General features: G+C 42.4%; 2 protein-coding genes and 1 long non-coding RNA gene across 3 annotated transcripts in view; 2 read left to right on the forward strand and 1 right to left on the reverse strand.

Annotated features, from left to right (window-relative positions):
• LOC117220949 (ras-related protein rapA) overlaps positions 1 to 12998 on the forward strand; it is an 84594-nt gene extending 71596 nt beyond the window's left edge. Inside the window, exons 2-4 of the mRNA XM_033471446.2 lie at positions 4397 to 4507; positions 6728 to 7151; positions 8920 to 12998. Coding sequence (XP_033327337.1) covers positions 4413 to 4507; positions 6728 to 7151; positions 8920 to 9219 — 819 coding nt within the window. The 5' untranslated portion in view covers positions 4397 to 4412 and the 3' untranslated portion in view covers positions 9220 to 12998. The remainder of the gene's footprint in view (positions 1 to 4396; positions 4508 to 6727; positions 7152 to 8919) is intronic.
• Positions 1 to 25230, reverse strand: part of LOC117220956 (uncharacterized) — a 405009-nt gene that overhangs the window by 89221 nt on the left and 290558 nt on the right. The window contains exon 3 of the long non-coding RNA XR_013034273.1: positions 6052 to 6242. This is a non-coding gene — a long non-coding RNA (uncharacterized LOC117220956). The remainder of the gene's footprint in view (positions 1 to 6051; positions 6243 to 25230) is intronic.
• On the forward strand, positions 13725 to 15723 carry LOC117220445 (uncharacterized). Its single transcript, XM_033470409.2, has 5 exons — positions 13725 to 14155; positions 14317 to 14534; positions 14602 to 15191; positions 15254 to 15359; positions 15432 to 15723. Exons 1-5 carry the CDS (start codon positions 13875 to 13877, stop codon positions 15596 to 15598), a joined length of 1362 nt encoding a protein of 453 aa, XP_033326300.2. The 5' UTR covers positions 13725 to 13874; the 3' UTR covers positions 15599 to 15723.

Consider the following 25230-nt stretch of genomic DNA (forward strand, 5'->3'; position numbering starts at 1 on the left):
ATTAATTATATATAAATAAATATGTTAATAAATATAAAATTATTTATTAATATATAATTAATAAGTAAATATATTAATTATATTATATTAGTTGTATTAAAATTTGAAGTATCCAGTAACGGCCATCAACCCTAATATCTGATAATTATTGATATCCAGGAAAAGTATAAATTAAAACTATCTGATATTCCACTTAGAATGTCGCTGAATGTTATTATAACTAGACTGCGGACCTGTACGCAAAATAAAAATTGTTTGCATTGACTGCAAGATGCAGGAATTTAACAGGCATTTATTTCTTTCCTGAAAAAGTTCAACAAGTTGGTCGTAATACAATAGTATCTTTAAATTGTTTAAATTCATTTTGATCGCGAACGCATGAAATCCACAATCTGCTTATAGCACATTCAAATTCATCAATCTTGAAAACATAAGAGCACCGATTTTCTTGAAAATCGTACGCAGTTACGAAATGTGCCGAATTTTACCGGAAAAAGTTACCCCTACGCGCCCCGATAAATTGATCCACTGTCGCTTTCGCGGATCAGTCGCGACAGCCGAGGGCCCCAGCGAAAACTTTACGACGTTACCGTCTAACGAATTTTCATCTTCCTCGCCTTCTTTTTCCACAGTACTCCATTTCCCGAGTCGGTCGCCGCCGAGATCGTCCCGAGTCATTTCCCCGAACACGGAAAATAAGAAATAAAACCCCTTTAAATTTCTGATTGCTTCCGCTGCTCCCCCCCCCCCCCGGAACGACTTAAAAAGTCCCTGCACGCGGCTGTTCGGCACGAAGTATGTACCGATCAGTGCACCTAAGACGTCGAATTATAACGAGATGCGTGGAAAATGATCCGAACTATCGTATATTATTCCTGAATAATTATTAAGGTTTCGTTCGATTTTATCGCGTGTCCGATACTTCCTCCGGAACCTCGATAAAGTAGCGAACGCTGTGCAAAGAAACGGCAGGTCGTTCTGCCGAGTTCTTACGATTCGATCCGTTTGCCTCGAAAAGGAAATGACGCAAGTTTTGCAACTTTCACGGCAGCATTAATTCCGCCCGCGTAAAAATCTGGAGAGAAACTGCTGCCAAGGTGTTTTCAATGTTCTTTGCTTCTCGAGATCGCGATGCTGCCGATGTAAAACAGAACAAAGATTTTGAAATTCAACGAAACGATCTGGATCTTCTCGAGAAGTTCGAAGTACCAGTTTACCTGAACAACTTAATGAATTCCGATTCGTTCGAAAATCCAATGTTTTCAATAACTTGCAACTGTTCAACACTGGAACCACCGAGCCTCGAATACGATTAATATACATTGTTTCGCAAAAACGACGAGATTGAATTTACTCAAACTTCGTACGATTTTTGCCGCAATCTACGCTGAAATAAAGAAGTGTTTTCGTAAAGATTTGTGTAGGTAAACATTTTTATAGCATCAGGAAAAATGAAAGAAGCAATCAGAAACCAGTCAGATGACTGTTTTGGTAATTCTGGTGATAATAAAAATGGCGCTTTCGTTCCTCGATTCTTCCATGTTCCCTCGCCTATCGTTTCTGCCTGAATCTGACCTCCCTAATCGATCGTCCGCGATTTTTCACGAACTCCGTCAGAGTACTTCCACCTTCTCCGAAAACACTCCCGAGCTATTTATTCAAATTTGAAGTCATTCCATTTGAAACGGCAGCTCTGTTGCAGTCGCAATGACAGAGGCGTTCCACCGAAACGAGCTGCAAACAAATTACTCGAAACTGCAGCAGCTCTCTCAGACGGACGCGGTATTAAAGCAAATGGAGTCTAAAGTTAACGATCCATCTGTTGCGAATCTATCCCCGCGGAATATTGTTCCGACGAAGGCGCCGCGCCGTTTCGCGAGCGTACATTCGCACGGCACAAGCCGGCAGTGAATAATTTTCAGAGGTGTTTGCAAATTCATAGGAGCCCTCTCTCCCTCCCTCTCTCTCTCTCTCTCTCTCTCCCTCTCTCTCTCTCTCTCTCTCTCTCTCTGCTTTCCCGTTGAGCCGGGGATCCTCGTGCTCGCGTCTTAACACCAGCTTACTTCGCGACGAAAGGATGACGAGCATTAATCGCTCCGTACGAATCCTATTTAACGAACCTTTGAAATGCAAGGCATCTCCTCGTTAAGCTCGCGAATATTCCGTGTCGCCGAGGTTGCGACCTTTCACGGACGGCGATTCGCTCAACGCTCGCCGTGAACAAAGCCTCGAACATTTTCGCGAACAAGTGCACCACGATCGTCACGGGCTCGACGTTGTCGCGATCGGAAATTACGCGTTCGAACAAACCTTTTTGCGACGCGAACTTCGCGTTACGCGGCTGTTTCTCGATTTATTCAGATTTGTTTTTGTTTTTATTAAAGGAGGCGTGTGGTGGAGCTTTTTGGCACTTTCTATACACATTCTTTCAGATTCCAAGATACATTAATTTTCTTCTCGTTACACTTTATCGACGTTCATTGAAGTAATAAATTTTGCTCTTTTTGTATCTTCCGATTTTTTCCTTCGATCTCTGGATCTAATTTATTTTATATTGTTATATTTTCGGTTTATTTCAACGTTCAAGTATCGTTGCACAGAATCTCGAACAATTCTCTCGGGGACTGTAAAATGTCATTAATTATTTTTGCCTGGAACATATTAACCCTTTGCACTCGAAGCCAATTTAACTGTAAATCTAAATTAACATTTCTGACTTATAATATTTCCATTTTATGTGACCAAGCGCATTTCATGCGTATGAAACTGAATCTTGTGACACATACAACAGTTAAACTTATAATTTTTTTTTGTATCTAAGCTTTGGTAATATAAAAATTATCTTGGAACGTAACGTAACAATTTTAGCGGTGCCTCAGAGTCACCGCTCGAGTGCAAAGGGTTAATTGACCATCTTTGATCACCTGCTAGAAAATACCTGAAGTGTTTGTGCTTGTCTTCAAAATTCTTTTCACTTAAATATACAGTAGTTCCTTAACACGTTCGCTAACAGATTTACACATGTGCGACGACCGCGATTTCGCATTTCACGTAAAGAACGTCAAACGAATCTCGTGAATATAATTACTGAAAATTGTAACACATAGCACGACATTTCGAGAATTTATAGCTTCCCTTTGACGACGCTTTCATCACGCTTTCTAACGGGATGCGATGTATTTAATACGATAAATACAATAAATACGATTAATTTAATTATGCACACCAGCGACGCTTGCGCCGAAAGCATTAAGCATCCGCTGCACAAAGTACGAAGGCATTTTGAACGTGAACAAACCGCGGCGCTGTTTTCGTACCATTTATAAAGGAAAATCCGATTTCCGTGAAACTTCTGCTTCCTCAGAGATTCGTCTCGAAAGTTTCTCGGCCCAATTACAGAGACCCCGCCCGCCGATAAGCCGAGTCTACCGCAAGAGCCGGAGTTATTCGCGAAAGATTCGACCATGTTCAAGATTCGATGATGCTTAAAGCGCCGACAGCCCTCCTCGAAGTACTTGTAAAACGAGCCTCCGTTCTCGAGGTTCGAGTCCACTCGGAACTTTCGCTTTCCAGAGGACTTCGAAATCATCGCAGCCGCGATTCGGCCCGTAGGGCGGCCAGGTTTTCCCGTGCTTGCGCAAAAAGTTCTTCGGATTCCCGAATTGGGACAAACAATAATGCGCGAACTTCCGGCAGCCGTGGGCAGCGGAATCAACGTTCGTGCGACCGCGGCAAACCGCCCGGCCGATCGATATAACATTCGTCGCGCGTGGTTCGCCGAGCTTTATCAGAAACGCGGACGTCCATCCGCGGGTAGATCAATCGGCGTCCCCGTGAAAACAGGTTCGAAGGTTTCCGGAAGTCGCGTGGACAGTTCGTTGGATCCGTCTGCGAGCGGATCGAGCTGACGGGGAGGAATCGCGTTCGGATAAGCGGGGGAGGAACAATTAAACGGACGCGCGTGCAAGCTCGAAGAATCGCGCGAAATATTTCTCGGCTGTAACGGAGCTGTGCCAACGAGCAGAACGAAAGAGAGACGAAGAGAGAGAGAGAGAGAGAGAGAGAGAGAGAGAGAGAGAGAGAGAGAGAGAGACGGTGTGTAATATAATACAGACGGTGTATCATCTCTCCCCTGTCATAAGCTTTTTCCACGGCGCTCGCAAGAGATCTATAACCGAGCGCAGACGACGTAATAGCTGTCCAAGAGCGTTTTACACGCGAGCCGGCCGGCAGCTTCGACTCCGAGCACGTAGAAATTGGAAGAAACCGACGGTTTAACGAGGAATACGTTACGTCGTCGTTTCACCGGCTCGTCACTCTCGAATTTTTCCGTTTTACGAGGCCCCTGATGAACTGATCCACCTTGTGAACCTTGCTTCGTTTTTCTTTTTTATAGGAACGCCACCGCACAAATGATGAAAGGACGGCATCAGTTTCGACGACGCTTCAGTCTACAGCCGTCGTCCTTGAAAGAGGGCCAGGAAGACGGGCCGACGAAGCATGTCAGGTGAGAAAACGCGACACGGATCTGTATAGTTTTCGCAGCGTTCAACCCTTTGCACTCGAGTAGCGACTCTCGCCAACGCCATTAACACGTTCCGTGCCACGTGTACCATCCATGATACACGCTTGCATGTTTACTTAGTGAACTGAACAAATTGTTTACAAGAAATTTAGAACCGAAGAATCAATTTCCACCGCAAGAATGGGCGTTGATAAGTTTTTGTTACGTTGTTATGTGTACGAGAATTAATAATTGCACGTAATACATCAAGTTTTAGTAAAATATCAAAGTGTGAAGATTCGAGTAAAAAAAGCTCGGCACGGAACGTGTTAAGAAGTGTCATAGCATAATCCGCAACGATTTTCACGTTTCTAAATCTGTTTGTTTTATGTGAATAAATGCTGAAAATTTAAACATGGTATGATCATGGTAAATTGTTCATTTTTGTGTACCAGCAATTTTTTCTGGACTTATTTGATAAGGCGGATTGAATATTCCACGTTTCTTCGCGAAGCAGATATGACACGGTTGATTGTAATCACGCTGCGAAATTTTATACGCAGTCGAAGACCGAAACCGTAATATTCGATAGGATGCGGCACAATTTCCTTACACTTTTAATTTGCCGAATGGCCTGGCAAAGGAAAGAAAATTTCATTTAACTTCCATTTCCTTAACGCGCCGTAGAAATAGTCACTCCGATGATCGAGCGATATTTCAGCCATTTTGCAGATTGAATCTTAATCGAGATTCTGTGTTTCAAACGAACGCGACAAACTTTGCTGTAACAAACGATTGGAAACGAATTGCTAAGCGTATCTTTAATTGCGTCTTTCAATCTGTTTTTTTAACCACCATTTTCTATCTCAATTTCAACAAACTAATGTAAAATATAAAAGTGTTTCCTTTCTTAACGCGATATAGCTTATAAAACACCATAAAAGAAATTTATTTATTATTTTCTGCTTGCTATTATTTATTTATTTTTACTTAAAAGGTCGGCGTCTAAAACAGATTTAATTTAATTTAATTTTCAGAGCGTTAATAAGTCCAATAAGTTGAAAATAATGTAACAGTAGAATTTTGTCGCTAATCCGCGTCTCGCCTAATCATTCTTTCCACAAATGCATAAAGTTCGCGATCTAATTACGAGCCTAGCTAGACCGTCGTCGAAAATCTGGCAAAGTTACCGGTTAAACCTCGACGATAGCTACTTTCCCCAGGCGCAATTAAATGGAACAGTTTCATTACCCGTAGCTAACGAACCCCGAAATATTTCCAGTAACACAACCCCGAAGTATCGTTCGCACCCAGTCTCCACCGCAATCACGGTCGCAATTAACTGTCCGCACGTTTCGAATATCAGCCGCGAAATTTCCAACAGGGGAACCAGCGAGAAAGTTGCGTAACTCTTGGGGGAAGGGAGGAGAACGGGGCCGAAACAAGCAAGAGAGAAAGAGAGAGAGAGAGAGAGAGAGAGAGAGAGAGAGAGAGAGAGATCACATCTAGCATGCTACTTGAAACACATTCAGCCTTCAACCACTTACCCTTAGCAGGTCCCGCCTCCTCCTTGGCTCCTTTCTTCCGGCCTCTTCATCTCTGGCCTCTCCTCTTGACTCGCTGTCGGTAGCGGGGATATGGCGGGCCGAGCTTTAATTTTGCGGCGAGACTTCGCAAAAAGGGAAGCTCGGCTCTTCTTCCTTTGTGCGGACGGTAATAACCACGGCCCGGCTCTTTCCTGTAATAAGCGTGGATGATTACGGAGACGAAGATACTTAGGGGGAGCAGTTGTTATCTGGTGCATGCAAAGAGCACAGCGACCGCGGAGGAGACACGTAGACCTTCGCGAAGCACGAATCCAGGACAGGCACAAAACGCGTGCTCAATAACGCCGTGATGCCTGTGAAAGGGATCTTTAACGTTCATTAGCGCCATTCTCTCGGCCCGGGGGCCGTTGTCCCCTTAAACGCGAGGCACTTCTTGTCCGCGTCTTTCTCCCTCTCTCTTCCTCTTTTCGACGCCCGTAGCCTCGTTAGGGGTCGATTCCAGCGCCAAGAAGAGGGGACATTAAGAAATTTTACTCGCCCGGTAGGCCCTCTAATTTTGCTTTACCGCGACAGTTTGATCGTGCTCGGCGCGACCGTCATCAGCCCGATGAGAAAGCTCGGCCCCTCGCGCCGGAGAGCCCGAAATAACCTCGGACCGGATCGATGATCGTTTCAGGAACGAGAGGCTGTCGGAATCGGACAGCGGCGGCGGTAAACCGGCCGACAGCAATATAAGGCACAAGATCGTGGTGATGGGCGCCGCGAAGGTCGGCAAGTCCGCCATCATCAATCAGTTCCTCTACAACACGTTCACCGCGAAGTACAAGCGGACCGTCGAGGAGATGCATCACGGGGACTTCAACGTCTCCGGGGTACACCTGACCCTCGACATCCTCGACACATCCGGCTCCTACGAGTTCCCGGCGATGAGGGACCTCTCGATCAAGTCCGCCGACGCGTTCATTCTCGTCTACGACGTGAACGACGCGAACACCTTCCTCGAGGTCGAGACCCTCAAGGCGCAGATCTACAGCGCGAAGGGCGCCGTGCCGATCGTCGTCGTCGGCAACAAGGTCGATCTGGTCGTCTCCAAACAGGCGGTGAGTTAACCTTCACGGCCCCTATCGTTAAGTCGGTATTGTTAGACTGCAAAATTTAATGTAGAAATATTTATTTCTACATTAAATTCTAATATTTATTATAATATAAATAATATATATATATAATATATATAAATAATATATAAAATAATATATATAAATAATATATATAATAATAATATTTATTATCTGCGTCAAAATTGCAAGACACAACAACAAGCACAATTTCTGTCCATTGTTAAATGTTTTGAAAGAAGTTCAGATTAATAGAACAAAATTCTCGGTTTCTTTTGATCTTTCTGCTGTTTCAAATGACTCATTTCTTGTCATAATTGCATAAAATCCGCGGACTCGCAGTAGCGACGATGCAAACATGTTTCACGCGCGAATTACTCGATGTAAGCCGACTATTCATTCTACAGATCTACTGATTAGTAATTGCTAAGGATCTAATCTTGGACAGTATTCGCGTAACTGTTCTATTATAAGAACGTTCATGTTCTCGTAAATAGCTCGGACAATTGTGGTTCTTCTCTGTATTTACGTAACGAGACGTTCTTCAACATCGTGTTCTAATTAACCCTATCACGGCGACGACCCGAGTCTACGTGTACCCGGACTATATTCCAATCTTGTCCGACTCGCACCACAAATTTCCAGCATGCATAAGAAGTTACCGAGATTTGCGAAACGCGTCTTTTAAATTTTCGTTCCAGGTTCGTGTAAAAAAGTAGCAAAATTAAAAAGAATTATTTTAGCCATCGTACAGTAAACTAGTCGCCCTAACATTTTCAAAAGAATTCATGTCATTTAGACCAGTCTCAACACTAGATTCACGGAGCGACAAAAGCATCTGTTCTAATTTTGAACGAGTGTCGTAATATTTGCCGTAAGTGACACATGTATCGAATAAATAACTCATAAACGTATGTTCGCAATCCGAACAATCGTAGATTGAAAAATTAGTGACCCGTCATTTTGTCGGGTTCCGTAAAGCTAACTTAATAAAGTTATACTGTCTTAAAAGGAGCGACAAAAGCATCTGTTCTATATTAATTAGTTAGTTCATAAAACTAACTAATCAAGACGTTCGTTCTAATCTTTAACGAGTGTCGTAATATTTGCCGCAAGTGACACATATATCGATTAAATAACTCATAAACGTATGTTCGCAATCCGAACGATCGTAGACTGAAAAATTAGTGGCCCGCCATTTTGTCGGGTTCCGTAAAGCTAGCGTTAATAAAGTTATACTGTCTTAAAAGGAGCGACAAAAGCATCTGTTCTATATTAATTAATTAGTTCATAAAACTAACTAATCAAGACGTTCGTTCTAATCTTTAACGAGTGTCGTAATATTTGCCGCAAGTGACGCATGTATCGAATAAATAACTCATAAACGTATGTTCGTAATCCGAACGATCGTAAATTGAAAAATTGGTGATCCGCCATTTTGTCGGCTTCCGTAAAGCTAGCGTTAATAAAGTTATACTGTCTTGGAAGGTGTTCGAATACAGTAATTTCTCCCTAATTCGCGCTGAAATTGGACAATTTGGGAAGATGAGATACCGATATAATTACCGATTGTCAACAACTACAAAAACGAGACGCAAGGCTCGAATAATCGTATCTCCTCTTCCCAAATTGTCCATTTCTGTGCGCAATTCCAGCGCGAATTAGGGAGAAATTACTGTATACTTCTTGTCAGAGATTGCAAAAATGAATACCGCCTAAATCTGTCGTCGATTCTAACCGGTGGCTGTTGCAGGTGGACACGGAGAGCACGAGGGAGCTGGTGACGCTGAAGTGGGAGAACGGTTTCGTGGAGGTGTCGGCGAAAGAGAACGTGAACATCTCGCAGGTGTTCAAGGAGCTGCTGATCCAGGCGAAGCTGAAGTACAACCTGAGCCCGGCGTTGCGTCGACGTCGCCGGCAGTCGTTGCCGCCGCCGCAGCATTTGAATTCCCGTAGCAGCAGCGCTCACGTGCCATCGCCGGCGCAGTTGCAGCACCTGCAGCAGATCCGCGAGCGGTCCGAGTCCAAGAGGAATTCCTGCATTCTCTCGTAAGGGTTCTCGGGCGCGGACCTCGGGTCTCAGCCGGGACCGAGAACGGGAACGAACGTTTCGACGGCCGGGGATGAGGCAAGCTATGCTCGGCGCCGATCCGAACACGACCAGTGATTCCGGATCGATCGATAATAACCCCCGGTAACGCGTCCGGGCTGTGCGTGTGCGGCGGGCCGAATCGATCCCAAGGATGCCACCTCGGAGGAATTCGAAGGAGGAGACGCGGAGCGTCGAGAGTATCTCCGAATGAACGCCGCTGATCCCGAACCTCCCGCGACCGTCGGCGCTGCCAACGCGATCCTTCGATTCCAATTTCTCGCCAATATCGACCCCGGAGTACGATCTTCACGTCCGATCCGCATTGAAACCTCGAGGACCTCCGAGATTCGACGGCGATCAGGAGGGTCGTCCTCGCAGCGAGAAACCGCCTGGGATCGCGATACCGAGAGATAGATGTTCACTGTTCGATTAATTCGATGTATTTAGCGCAGGTCTATGTGCTCGATGTATTCTACATTTTGTCCTCGATTTCTTCGCTGCGGTACCTCGAACACCAATCTTACCAATACATCCTTGAGTCGGGAGCATACCATTTGCCAGCGGATACAGCACCCTCTCCAAATAATTCGGTAACACAAGTTACTTCTCGTATAACGCGGCGCACGTTTTGCGAATATCTCGTTTTCATTTAACACGAGTTAACCAACGCGTTATGCAGAGTTGGTCATCGTTGGAGTAAACGTGCATTCAAATGATCATTTCATTGGCGAATAAGAAATAATGAATGAATTATCTGTGGGATTATTTGAATGACTTTTGCACTGAACAAAGATATGTTCGGAAAATGAAATATTAAGCTAATTTGTAATTCGTTGTTTATTATTTGAAATAAAATTTGCCCAACTCTGGCGCCATGTAATTAGACTAATTACTAGTCGATTACACTGCAATGAAGGAGTCAGAACGTATCTTTGAACGATTCGAACAGTGATTTAACGATCGACGCTGCAAACGTGTTTCTTCGGTTTCCTTAACTAATTACAACTGCTTATGACTATTACTTATTGTAACTAATTAATAATTACTAATAAATTAATAACCGCATGGCGTACGTAATAATCACACACGGATTTTATGTTAAGCTATAACGACATAATTACGATTCCTTCGCTTAATCTCGTTACAATAAAGTTACATTTTGTATTTAATCTTTCGTTCGCGTTGTTACGCGAAACTGCAATTTTGTGCAATATCAAGAAAAGTGACTTAATTCGCCAGTCAAGCAAGCGTTCAAATGCGACGGAGGAGTATGCGAACTATTGCGAGAGAGAACTGTATCTCCGAACTCTTTTCGTGTTGCTATTAGCGAACGCACAATATTCGCGGTTCATCCGTGAACCACGTTCGCGTCTCGGCGATTAGACGATAGAACGGCCCGCGTGTACTTGTGTAGATTAATAGCGGAAATTGGGATCCGATGAGGGAGTTTCTTTGGGATGCCGCGAATCACCGATTCGCGGAATCAAGACCGTTCGGCGAAATCGTTCACGGCGGGAAGTCGACCAAATTGCAGCGGGTTCGAACGTTCAGCGATCATACCGAATTATTAAGACCGTGTCCAATCTTTTCCGGACGCGTCGAGGCGTCCCGTGTCCTATTTCAGGGTTTCTCTCCCACTGCCCAGCTCGCCTACCTTATTACCCGTTACAAGCAGCACAAGCAAACGTCCACGGAAGACGTTTTATAAAGTATCGTTGGCCAATCGATTGAATTCCCAGCCGCCCACGCTCTTCTCTGCGCTGCGTAATTTGTTTGAGAGCGTAACAGAAGATCCACGTCCCGGTGTGTTTACCTTCGTGAATCACGCCGCACAATTCTGCGGCTATAAGGAAAAACGCTGCAGTCCGCGATTTCGAAAGATTTCAGCTAATGCGTTAATTGAACTGCGGCGTACAGGATTTATGTACTTATCGGAAGAAACGACGCGAAAAGAAATTCTATAAACTTCGAGAAATTTAGAAATTTAAATGAAATTCAATTTATTTGATCGAAATTATTTAATCGAAATTTATTTGATCAAAATTTATTTGACCAGAATTATTTAATCAAAATTTATTTGAACAAAATTATTTCATCCGAATTTATTTGATTAAAATCATTTAATCCAAATTTATTGGATTAAAATCATTTAATCCAAATTTATTCGATTAAAATCATTTGATCCAAATTTATTCGATTAAAATCATTTGATCCAAATTTATTCGATGAAAATCATTCAATCAAAATTTATTCGATTAAAATCATTCAATCAAAATTTATTCGATTAAAATCATTCAATCAAAATTTACTTGAATAAAATTAAGCGACAATGTCTCGGAAGTGAAAACACGTGACTTTGCGGCGTTCTTCCTCGCAGCCACAGAATTAACGCTGGAACTGCCGGGAACATCTCGCGAAAATTTCTGTCTACCGAGTTCTTCGAGGAATCAATTTTCCTCGGACCTCTATGATTTCATTAGCAAACGAGACACAAATAATAATTAACCGTCCGGTACTTCCAGCGTTGATGTCTCTCTCCCCCCTTCTCTCTCTCTCTCTCTCTCTCTCTCTCTCTCTCTCACTCTTCTTCTTCGTGAGGAATATCGAATTATTTGTCAATTACAATAATACATAAAAATTCTTGTACACGATTGCCTTTGCCCGAGCCTGAGTTACTTGTAAGTACAATAACACGTTCAGGCGGAACGTCTGTAATACCGGGTACAAACTCTGTTTGATCGCGGATTAGCTTTTCGAAGATTCTATACTTAATAGCGCGGCCGTTGGTTTACGCGCTGCACGCTGAAATACGTAAAAAGGAAAGACACACCACCGTTTTTGTCGCGACACGGCGAGATTTTCGGCGAACCATGTGCAACGATCGTTGATTTTAAGGATTAGACAGAGCGAGCGTTTTTTTATTATTGTATTTTCCGTTTGTCGGACGGCGTTGTAATTACATCGTTTCGGGGGAATAAAGTAACTAGTGTCATCTTTGTATTACGATATACATATAATATATATACATCTATATATATATATATTATATATTATATATTATAAATTATAAATTATAAATATATATACTTCGTTATAAATATAAATATAGATATATATACTTCGTTAGCATAAATGTAGAGAGTCTATGTAAATAACAGAATATTGTGATGTGGATATCTCGTCGAATCGGAGCCCACATTGGGCCATAATTTTACATAAATAGACAAGGTTTGAACGGCCGCGAGCGGTGGAGCCCGCGATCCGAGGGCTTAGCGAACGTAATTGAAATGTCGCGCATCACGATAACAGTAAATCAATTTTCAATGTAAAATCGCGTGTCGAGTCGTAAGCTTTCTAACACTGCTCGGGACTCTATGTCGGGCGTAACTTCTGCTGATAAATACACACAACACAACACGCATACGAATCTACACACATACACAAACAAAAACACATCTATTCATCTGGACTTTTTGCGATCCCGTTACCTTCGTGTTACTTAGATTTAATGTTGTCTAGACCGAGAAACGACTTGAGACGAGCGAACCCGACCGTGTGTAAGTAAAGCGATCGCGTCGGGTTCGTGCTCGCGGACGCGACTGTGACTAATTAATTTCTAGCGTAGCTTTGGACGAAGTAATCTGGTGACAGAACACTAGTACCGTGTAAGCTCTTAACTTTGTATCATCGCGTTATCAGAAATTAAATAAAAGATGGATGTCGTATTCAACTTCCACGGACACCAAGTCTTTCCTCATTAACCCGTTGACCTTTAATTAATTAATAATATTCGCGTCAGAATGTTGACGAAGTAATCGATGTCGTATAATTTTGCTTTGCAATACTTTAATTTTATTTGAATTTTTGAGACTCTTGACGCGGTTGTAAAAGTGTTGAACGAAGCTAGAATATTCTATATATACATATATTCTATTCGCAGAGTTCAAAATGTGATCCCATTTATCTGTTTTCACTTATTTAAAAATGATTTTATTAAAGCTTCATTTTTTGGATAGTCGGAAATGTTAATTAGGATAGTTTAACTAAAGTAGTATATACACATAGTATAGTATAGTATAGTATATAGTATAGTATATATCATATATATATATGATATATAGTATAGTATATATAGTATAATATATATCATATAGTATATATCACTTTCATTTTCGTAGTTGTTCTCTTTCAATTATTAATATAACACTTTATTCATAAAACCTGAACACCAATTCACGTAGTGGCAGTACGCTTAAACAGTTAACCAATTTTTATCAACAGATGATATAATGCGATATCACAGATAAGGTATAGTTATTTCGAGCTATAGTGTCTTCGTGCTTATTATTATCTTCTTCATTTCTGTTTCAATATGTTTGATTATCTGGAAGAATTAAATTATATTATATGGAATAATGTAAGATATAGGCAATTATAGATATGATATCTGTTGTGTAATGTCTTCTGCATTTTCAGCTAGAAACTTTGTGTGCCTGTGATATTATTTTTAAGTGTATATACAGTTGATCATCGACTGCAGAGGGCATGAGCGGCCAGCTTGACGAATTTATCATTGTTTGTTGATTTCGAGTATTCGGCAACCGACCGCCAGGAAAATGGCGCTTGTTTCTAAAGATAAATGGAAAGTAACCTCAACAGTGAAAATGTGCCGGTCGAATTTTCGTGTCAGGGTGGATCTGTGCAAATTTTACAACGATGTTCGTCGGTTTTGTTGGATTTTCGTGGATGGCACGAAAATGCTGCGGATCGCCCATGCGGTTGATCACATCACAAAACTGTTTAATATCAAAGAGCCGTTTCATTTGTTGTTAAATGAGACCGAGTATTTGCCACCTGACGAGGATATTCGTGTTCTCAAGGAAAATGAGACAATACTGTGAGGATCTTGTCTGTTATTGGATAACTGTAGCTCATAGGAGATTTTGAGAAACAACAGAATCACAATTTTTAATAGAATTTGATTGTCGTGTACCATTGTTGTGTACTTGAGCTGTCAAAATGTATAAACATAACTGACAAAATTCTGAATTGTTGCAGTGTTTGTCCAGGAACGGGACTAGAAGGGGAGACAGAGTTACCAACAATAGCAATCAATACAACGGTTCCAGAAGTTCGGGACAGTTTTGCGAAAACAGAAATAATTAGTAATTTGGTTTTACACAAAGAGTCGCAGACTAATTTTTATTCTGTCCAATCAGAGCCAAGTGTTGTTGAAAAGAACGAATTAATTGATGCTTTAAATAGGTCCCAGAATGGTAAGAAAATCGATTTAAATCCTTAATCTTCATTTAGTTGATTAATGTTGTAAAACTATCTTTCCAGATGCTTTAGAAACTAGTAGTATGATATATGACAGAACAGAAGATGAAATGAACAGTACAAGCGACTCGAAAGTAGATGGGCAGATTCTCTCCGATTTAAATGTAGACAGTAGCTTGCGTCTGAAAAGGAAAAGAACAAGAACAAGGAGGAAGAAGAAGACACAGGAGGTTACGAAGTCTGTAAAAACTGAGCTTGTCACTAGGAAACCCAAAATAATAAATACTTATGTGATATCTACCAGCAAGCATATAAGGTTTGATAATCTAGACAGTCCAGAAATCGTAGAAAAGGAAATTACTCCGAGCAATAAGATGAACGGATCTTGCACCAATGAAGAAGCACCTTCTGAGCTTGCTAACCTGTTATCTCTGGGTGAAAATTCTACTCCGGTTACTTTCACAAACTCGCAGGTGAAGCAGGAGATCAAACTCGAACACGTATCCGATGAAGAGAATAAATTGGAGAATAACAGCAAGAGCAACAATGTGCTCAAACAGTTGCAAGAAGGGAGAGAATTAACAAGTAAAGATCTCGAAGCTTGTTCAGCTCTGATAGCAAAACCTGAACTGAAAGATATAGTGGCGTTCAAGGTAAGCGCTTTATTAGTTAAAATGGCGAACAATGAATACATATATGCTGATTGAATTTTCAGATGCTCAAAATTGGTTCGGATTATACACCACAGGTTTCAGAGTTCATCGTGGCCAAAGTAATATCGTATTGTCCTAAAACTCTACTGTACACCTTTAAAGTGTTATGTAAGTGAATTTGAAGTCATTCTATGCAACAATAAATTTCGAGTAATCGAATGAGAAATTGATGTTCCGTAGATGGCTTATCCGAGGTTCAAGTACCAGTTGGAAAATTTACGCTTATCGAAGATGAAGAGATCCAAACAGTAAATGACACTATAACAATAAATATTGCCCAACTAATAGAACCACGGATCGTGTCCACGACTGATGCGGACAAAGTACCAACCACCACTGAGGCATGAGCCGCTTTAATAAATCGCGTTAACAACCGATATATTGTAAATCTTTTAATATTTTTTTATATTTTATGTTGAGAACCATATGTGTATCATCGTATCAGTAAATAAAATGCATCGTTACTTTTTAACGACCAGAACTAGACGTGACTGCCGACACGTGACCGAAAAATGTCGGCGCATACTAATCGACGAATACGACTTATTTAGATCGTACGATAAAGAAACGCTAGTACTCTCTTCCAACGAAACCAAAACAAATACATTATAAAACAATAAATAATTTGTACTTTACCATTCTCCTGCTTCACTGGGAACCGTCCAGCACCGTTCAAAAAACAAATGGCGGCTGCGCGAACGAAATCTAGCTGCGCACAAATCAACGGCCACGCTCTCATTGGCCGAGTTGAATTTCTTTCGACCAATCAGATTCGAGTATTTCAAACCTTTAACGTTTCCTGCTTGCAAAAAATTCGGCGCTGTTTACGAACGAACAAGAACCCTTATTGAACTTAGGCGACTCTCCCGAGCAGAAATATTACAGCACAATTATTTCATCCATAATATCAAGCATTTTTTCGTATAAATACAGAGACAGAAGTAATTGAACGACTCTAATTCTCCCAACAAAAGGAAGCAAGACTATAAATGGTCCCGTTATTGCGCCACATGGCGAGCCGGATATTAAACTACGATTGAAATTAATACCGTCGACGATCTTTTCCACTCTTAAACATGAAAATGTGGCGCTCAGAAGCTGATGAGAACGAGAGGAGGATGGTTGTAAAAGGGAAAAGGTCGCTTTGTCTGGCTTCGCCGAGGAACTTCTGAAAATGAGACTGGCCTTTTAGCGAGCCCGCACACCGTAGCCATAACAGCTATCCTTCTTCCCCGTGTCTTAATTCTCCCCTTTGCGTCAGCCGTGTACGCTCTCAAACGTAAGGGGAAAGCCGCGAGAAAGTTCCGGCCGACGGAACATTAATGATAAAAACCCGGACCGCGGGTGACTCGTTATACAAAAGGTTTCGCTGTTCAATTACTCTTTTCAATGGAACGTTGGGTGCGAAAACCAGAAATTGCGGCGTACGCGAGGCGTTGTTAACGGACTTCGTTACAAGTTCCGTCGGTGAACGGATTTTTTTCCACCGCGGCCAACGGTTGTATTTGAAAAGGGGAACAAAAGCGTTTCGCGCGTTGCGAACGCGCGCCAGGGAACAAAGGAGATCTCCGATCGGCAGCGATTTAATTCGCCGGTGCGGGAAACCAACGCAATGCTACTACCCCACTCGCGAGTCAGAAACGTAATTTGTTGTGTTCTGCAGCTTGGACGACATTAATTAACATTCTTACCTTATCTGGACACCCGATCAACAGTAAAAAGAAGTGATAGATAGTTAACTTGAATTAAATGTTGTATATATTAATAATAAAAAAATAATATTATATAATATATATACAGGGTGTACCGAAAATATCTCGCAATCCAGAAATGGGAGGTTCCTGGGGTCATTTGAAGCAACTTTTTCCTTTGCGAAAATTTTCTCCGAGGCTTCGTTTACGAGTTATTAACGAAAAACACTGACCAATAAGAGGCGAGCTCGGCTGGCGCGCGGCGACCCAGCCAACGAGTGCGCGGAGCCCGGTTCCGCTCACTGGCTCGGCCGTCTCGCGCCAAATGATCTCGCCTCTGATTGGTCACTGTTTTTCGTTAATAACTCGTAAACGATGCCGCGGATTGCATTTTCGCTAAGGAAAAAGTTGCTTCGAATGGCCTCAGGAATCCTCTACTTTCGGATTGCGAGACATTTTTGGGACACCCTGTATATATAAACATATAAAATAATATATTAATTATAAAAGAATAATATTATATAATATATAATATATATATAAAATATTTCAAACTGTGCTTTAAATAATTCCATAGTTGAGAACCGATAATCGGTTCAAGCATTATCCGTACGAACTCTAAATCCCTTGACAAAAAACTATCTCGTCGCAGAAAATGATATTTAAACTATCTATCGGTCGAAGATCTGATTAATTAGCTAATTTTAGTGACCACTCGCGCGTATATACGGCGATCGTCAAGGTCGAATTCACACCCGCGCCCTTAACGATTTCGGCCGGACAACTCGCCGATGAACGCGGCCGGAAGGAAGTCGAACGAATGCGAGGCGAGGCGTTCACGCAATTCGAACAGTGGCTGCGAACCTGCGGTTTTGCTTCCGCGAGATTCGTCTATTCACGGCGGGATTCCGGTCGCGAGATTAATTCGCGCGAATCGCGTGTATCGTTCGCAACATTCTAGTCGGATAGATCTTCGCCGGGCCGTTACAGCGGGCGCTCTTTGTCCCTCGTAATCGAGCGATTAAAGGCCGAGGCGAAATGAACTCCTATAATTAGCCCGCTGGAAGTTCTCCCTATTCCGATCCGTCTCCGGCTTCCTCCGCCGTTTCCTCGGGCTTCCATGATTGCCGAACTATTTCATCGGACTATACCACCGCCGCAGCCCTGTCTCTTTCGCTCGGTCCCCGTTTCCCTGGTTCTGTCTTTCAGCGTTCCCCATCTGGCCCGAATGCTTCATTAGCCCCGAGCCAAATAAAGTGATGAAGATTAACTCGATTCAGGAACGTTCCGCAGCGATCCGACGCGTTTTACGTTCGGCCGTTACGTTCCACGGGCCGGACAGGACCGGCCCATGATTCTCCCTCGTCGTAACCGTTACTATTCAATTCCGACAGGCACTCCGGTTTTATTGTATCGGTTGTGTTGCGTTCGATTTCTAATATTCGCGTCCGTCCGCTGGCCGCATCAGTCGACGTCGACGCCGCGCGTTGTCGGTTGTCGATAATTTCGTAGATAAGCGATATTTCTAGGTCCGCTAATAGTATGCAGGCCGCGAGTGACGGGCGAATAACGTTCCACCGATCAACGCAGTCTAAAATGTGTTCCTAGTTTAGCATAATGATCTTCATCGCTATATGCATTTCCCACTATAATAGAGTGACACAACCCTAGATAATATGTGTGTACAATGTATATTCACTTTGTACGGATTACACATGCATTGTTATTGTATGTTCATTGTGTATTAGTATATTGAATTGTGTTCATAATTGTACGATATACAGGGTGTTCCACTATTATTTTAACAGCCGAAAATGTGGGGTAGCTGAGGTCATTTGAAGTAACTTTTTCCTTTGCGAAAATGCGATCTGCGGCTTTGTTTACGAGTTATTAACGGAAAACACTGACCAATGAGAGGTGACGGCGCGAAGTTCGAGAGCCTTTGACAGATGGTCGGGACGGACTCGAGCCGCGTTCGAAGTATTGAACAAATCACGAAGCGAGAACTTTCCGGACTTTTTTTTACTACGTAACAGTGATATTTTTAAGAAAAACGCTGTTCACTTTTACTTTAGAACGTCTGAAGAATATTTAATAATTTTTCAGACCCGAAATATTAAGTAATTTCATATGTTGACCTTGACATAACCTTGACATAACCTTGATAGGACCTTGACATAACCTTGACATGACCTTGACATGACCTTGACGTAACCTTGATATGACCTTGATATGTCAAGGTTATGCCAAGGTCATGTCAAGGTTATGTCAAGGTCATCATATGAAATTTTAAAGCAACTCACCCATTAACACCCATTTAACACGATTATTATTTATTAAATTAGCCTGCGAATCATTCGTTGAGCTGTGTTCGGACACGGAGTTATTTAAATTGAAATATCATTTACGTACTTTGTTAATCTACACTGTACACCTTCCTTAAAAATTTCATAGGTTAACCTTGACATGACCTTGACATAACCTTGTTATGTGAAGGTTATTGATAATATTCTTCATATTTCTCTAACAAACATAGTAAAAAACATCTGGAAAGTTCTCGCTTCGTGATTTGTTCAATATTTCGAACGCGGCTCGAGTCCGTCCCGACCATCTGTCAAAGCCTCGTGCTGCGGGCTCTCGAACTTCGCGCCGTCACCTCTCATTGGTCAGTGTTTTCCGTTAATAACTCGTAAACTAAGCCGCAGATCGCATTTTCGCAAAGGAAAATGTTACTTCAAATGACCTTAGCTACCCCTCATTTTCAGCTGTTAAAATAATTGTGGAACACCCTGTATATTCACGTAGAAGAAAATACAATCATAATGATCACTGTGCTCAACTGGAATCGCGTTTCAGATCACCGCGGCGACGTCCTCGTGTTTTCTACGTGGCCGATGATTCGTTCCGTTGCCAATCGACCTAACTCGACTGCCGATTAGCTTCTGTTCGAGTTCCATCAGCGTCACGGCTTTCACGACGACCGCTCTTTTTCTTCGTCCCGTTGTCCTCCCTCGACATCCTGCCTTCCTTCCACGGCGTTCGTCCTTCGAGCGAGCCGGAACTTCTCAGACCCCCCGGAGACGTTTCCTTTCCAAATGTTTGCGCTGACCGGCTAACGGCGTTCGGTAATCCGCGGCCGTGAATAATTCACGAGATAAAACCGCGAGAGTAAATCCGCGTGCCGGACCGAGTACGACCGTGTAAGGCGAATGAATTTTACCTTTGCGCCGGAACGTGAATTATTCATGGTGAAACTGCGAGCGGAAAAGTGTGTCGCAGCCGCGTAACCTCGAACTTCCTCCGTTCCGGTGCACACCGTTTGCATTTTTAACCGTCTGGATCGCGCGAGGCTGCGCGCCCTGTTAATCAATCCTCCCCCTCCCCCCAGCGATATCCTCCGTTGATCCCCCAAACGTCGGTCGGGGACAACACAATCGGTCAATACGGCTGACCGGTCGGCGTTACATCAGCACGAGTCGAGATGTAATTCGAACGCGCTCCATCGCGCTGCAAATGATCCGGGCATCCAATTGTCAATGACACCGTAATTAGAACCATTCGAGTGTCTCAATTGGAGCTTGATTCGCCGCGACCCCGCGGCCCGCGTTTCCACGATTCACATGGTCTGTTGTGGATCAGAAAGATTCCAGTTTTCTCTGATAATCGCTGTTTTATCACTCGGCCGCGGATCTCTTTACAAAATAGAAATGATCGATCACTAGAAGCAGCAGTTAAATAGTTGATTCTTTAACCCTTAACCTTTTAGGTACGGCTGACTTCTGCGCGAGACTATTTCTCTGGACGGCAGAGTCTTATGTGCACTGTACAGAGTCTGTATATACAGGGTGTCCCAAAAATGTCTCGCAATCCGAAAGTGGCGGGTTCCTCGAGCCATTCGAAGCAACTTTTTCCTTTACAAAAATTTTCTCCGAGGCACCGTTAACGAGTTATTAACGAAAAACAGTGACCAATGAGAGGCGAGCTCGGCTGGCGCGAGGCGATCGAGCCAGTGAGCGGAGCTGGGCTTCGTGCGCTGGTTGGCTGGGCCGCCTCGCGTCAGCCGTACTCGATTCTTATTGGTCACTGTTTTTCGTTAATAACTCGTTAACGGTATCTCGGAGAACATTTTTGTAAAGGAAGAAGTTGTTTCAAATGATCCGAGGAACCCGCCATTTCCGGATTGCGAGATATTTTTGGGGCACCCTGTAGACTGTTGTAAATCGATGCGAAGACAAAAGAAGTGTGAAACAATGCATATGAAGACGATTATTTGGCTCAAACGATGAGCGAGTGAGCTACTAGAGCAAGCCACTATAGTGGCGCGTCGTTCTGAAAGATGACATCCGCAATAGCCACTATAGTGACGCGTCGTGCCTAAAAGGTTAATTACTGTGTCGCGGTTTTACCGATATGGAAGTGTTAAATAAAGATAAAGATCCACGTTTTCACTTTGCTCGTTAATGCAATTTTTCTTACAATTGTGACTAAGTATTATGAATAAGAATGAGTAAGCAATTAGCAGCGGTCCCGCAGATCAGCAATAGTAATTAAGGGTTAAATTCTCCTGAAGCTTTTACCGTTTCGCGATTTACCTGCACGCTATTTAAATAAATAATAATAAATAAACGTCGGTTTATCACGATCGAAAGTGTTGACCATATCAATATGAAAATCTTGTCGTCGAAACAATATTGGCGCGCTACTGATTTCGATAGCGTATTTTGGTAGGTCGAAATCGCAGTGGCGTAAGCTACATTTTCTTCATTGCGAGAAACAAGGAGTGTTATTCGCGACTATCACGTTGACTGGCCAAATTTATTGTTAAGAGGATTAAGAGTTGAATTAATTTACAGTAACTTTACAACTTATTCCACTTGTATTTTCGATTAGTTTTGTTCGCCTCTTTGGTTAATATTAGCACGCATAGATCACATTTTAATTTCGAAGCGTAATTTTGCTAGTACACGCGTGCAACCCCTTCCGCAGGAAAAATAATTTGACAGGACCTTAAGGGAGTCTATCCACGGCTGATTTGCACAGCCGACGGCTTCGGTGTCGAAACAACATATCGCTCTCAGGCATGTCAAACATTTTACGAGCGAACTTCGCAGCTGCGTCGGTAGTGGTTGCCGAGAATTCTCGGGGAGAATTACGAGCACCGCGGACGAGCTGGCAAAGTAGGGGCTAAGTTCGCAACGAAGGAACACTTCGCCGAGGAAGTGGGTCCATGCCGAGCCGGATGGCTCGTAAAAGCGTGGCCGATTTTGGCGCGAAATTTAACGTTCCTGTTAATAACAACGGCGCGGCTACGCGCCGGCTCGCGGCGTTCCGGATCGAGGAATCGGCGGTTCATTTGCAATATCAATTTCCTCGCGTCGATATTTCACCGTGCCGATCATTCCCGGCGATATTGCGTGTCGGATTCCGATTTATAATCCGAGGGATTATGCACTCGTTAGGGCGCGTCGTTAGGGCGGTTTCCTCGAACAGAACGTTCTCATCAACGCGCGGTGCAATCCAATTGCTTTTTACTACCTGCAGCTACTTTCTTCATGTAAATTCGCCGATGGACGTGCATGCATACGATGATTGCGACTGCTAGGCGAGTCCCATGATGCCACGACTTTACACGATCCTTGGAAGTCGCGTTTGTTTTACTTGCATGCATTATGTCTGCGAACGTGAACAGGCTTTTGGCATCGTCCCGGAATGAAACGTTTTCTTCTGAGACGTCGGTAAAGGCTTCGTACACGTAGATTGCGGATTTTAGGCATTTATGGCAGAAATGGGTGAGCGATGCACTGATCAGTGGACTGCGGATTTTTATGTGAAATGAAATTTGTCTGTCTCAATTGTAAGAAACAGTTGCGGAGAATTAATTTCATCCTTCCTTTAACCCTTTCATGGGCATAATATGAATTTTTTCAGCAGAATATTTGAATTCAATAAGAATTTTCAACGGTGGGAATATTTGAAACTGGTGGTCCATATGCGCGCTAAAAGTGGGTGGGAGGCATTGTTCCCAGTGCCTATAAAAGGGTTAATAATTTTAATCAGCAGAAAATAGTGTGTTTATATTCTTAAATTCGTTTAAATTTGATTTATTCATTCTTGTCAAAAATGCATTAAATCCGCAGTCTAATGATCAGCGAAGAAATCGGGAGAATTTATGGATATTGTTATATTATTATTATCTATTGAACAATGTTTCCGTTTCGAGGTATTATATTGCGCTCAATGCTCTTGAATTGATCTAATTCTAATTGCTATTTTCCATCCACTTTTTCCTGATTGTTTGTAGTATCCCTCTCTATCCGACCGAATATTGTTACATCGAGCGAACTTGTTGCAAAATTTTAATTTACCAAAATTATTAAAACAAGAAACACATTTTCATTTGACTCCTGTCTCGCGCAATCGATGCACATTCTTCGTTGAAAGATCCGCAGTCTAGTCACGTGTATCTCGCAAGACATGAAAATCAATGTATTAACAGAGGGCTGAAATGAATTTTTTATGAGACGTCGGTATTCATTTTAGCTCTGATTTTAACGCATTGCAAAATACTTAGAGGCACGAGAGTCTTTCAAGTTCGTGACTCGAAGTGTTCCAAAGCGTTCGAAGTAACTTTATACGAACTGGCACCGTTTCAGAGTTGGAACATCCGAAATTCAGGAATGAATAGTGCACATCCAATTTAGAAGGCTGAGGATGACCTTGGTGCGTTGATAAAGAAGAAGAAGAATAACAGGGAAAAACGAATGAAATAACTTCATTCGTGGCCGCGTTAGTGGTTTCATCGTATTCAGACTAGCGGAGTTGGTTAACATAATTAACTTTATATTTATCGAATAAGGCATGTTTAACCTTCTTAAAAAATAAACGAAATAAAAGAACGACTTTACATTTATCGAATAAAACGCTAAATTTTCTGATTAGAAAATAAATAAAGTAAAAGAATAAAACAATCGTTATTATATAATATACATCTATATCTATATATATATATAATATAATAATATAATAATATAATAATATATATAATATAATAATATATATAATATAATAATATATATAATATATAATAATATATATATAATATATAATAATATATATATATATATATAATAATATATAATAATATATATAATATATATATAATATATAAACAATCGTTATTCGGTAAATATAAAGTTAATTATGCCCGAGAACGAATCAAAGGCACAGTAATTGGTCATTCCAGAGTAACCGGCTCGGCCACCTTAGGGATTCTAACGAACACGCGCAGGAAGTCGGCTAGATTGGAGGGTTCCAGGTCAGCTGGCGCGACCTTCCCTGAAAATTCCATCCTATTACCGTGCCGCGTGTCTGGCTGCGTGCTTGCCCCCGCGAATGTCCTGCATATACATAATAGAACAGTGTCGCGGGGTTATTACAGCGGGTCGCAGTAAATCATTCGCGCTGTTACAAAAACGGGATTATCCGGCGGAGGCAGGCCGGCCGGCCGGCCGGCTGGATGACTGTTGAATAAACGAGGGACCGCGCGGAAATTGACCCGCGCGGTGTGTAAACAGAAGCTAGTTTCGGACGGAAACGACGGGAGCCGGCCACCGGCAAAGATTTCGACCCACTTGGACCTCGAAACGGCGACTGTTTACCCCGTGAATGGGGAGGCGCCGGTAAAAATGGCTGAGTGCGTCGTAAATTGAAGCGGTTATTACTCTAAAACGTTATCGATTGCCGTGGACAATGGCTTTCCATCAGCGTCGCCGTTCTCGACGGGAGAGACACGTCGTTCCGTGCCTCGTCTCGCCGCTGCGTTCCTTCGCATTGTTTTCCCTGGTCAATTCGGGGACGACCCCTATTCCGGTCGTCAGGTCGATACGCGAGCCGGGATACGCCGGGCCGTGCCGATGAATATTTCACGGCCGCTTCGGAAAAATTAATTGACAAACGGGAAAATATACCCGGCCAGAGTGCCACAGTTTGCTTCTTTATAGCCGACGATACGTCGCGTGGAAGCGTTCGCGCACGGAATCGCTTCCTACGCAGGGTGATCTATATTTTTCTAGATTTTTCTAGAGAAATAATCATTTATTGGAACACAAGTATATTTTATAATGAACCGATATTTATTATTGACTCTCTCGAAGATTTAAATATATGTAATTTAGACTTGCGAATAGATACACGAATAGACTAAAGCACGGAATCGCTTCCTACGCAGGGTGATCTATATTTTTCTAGATTTTTTCAGAGAAATAATCATTTATTGAAACACAAGTATA

The sequence above is a fragment of the Megalopta genalis genome, chromosome 1, assembly GCF_051020955.1.
Source record: "Megalopta genalis isolate 19385.01 chromosome 1, iyMegGena1_principal, whole genome shotgun sequence".
Lineage (NCBI taxonomy): Eukaryota > Metazoa > Arthropoda > Insecta > Hymenoptera > Halictidae > Megalopta > Megalopta genalis.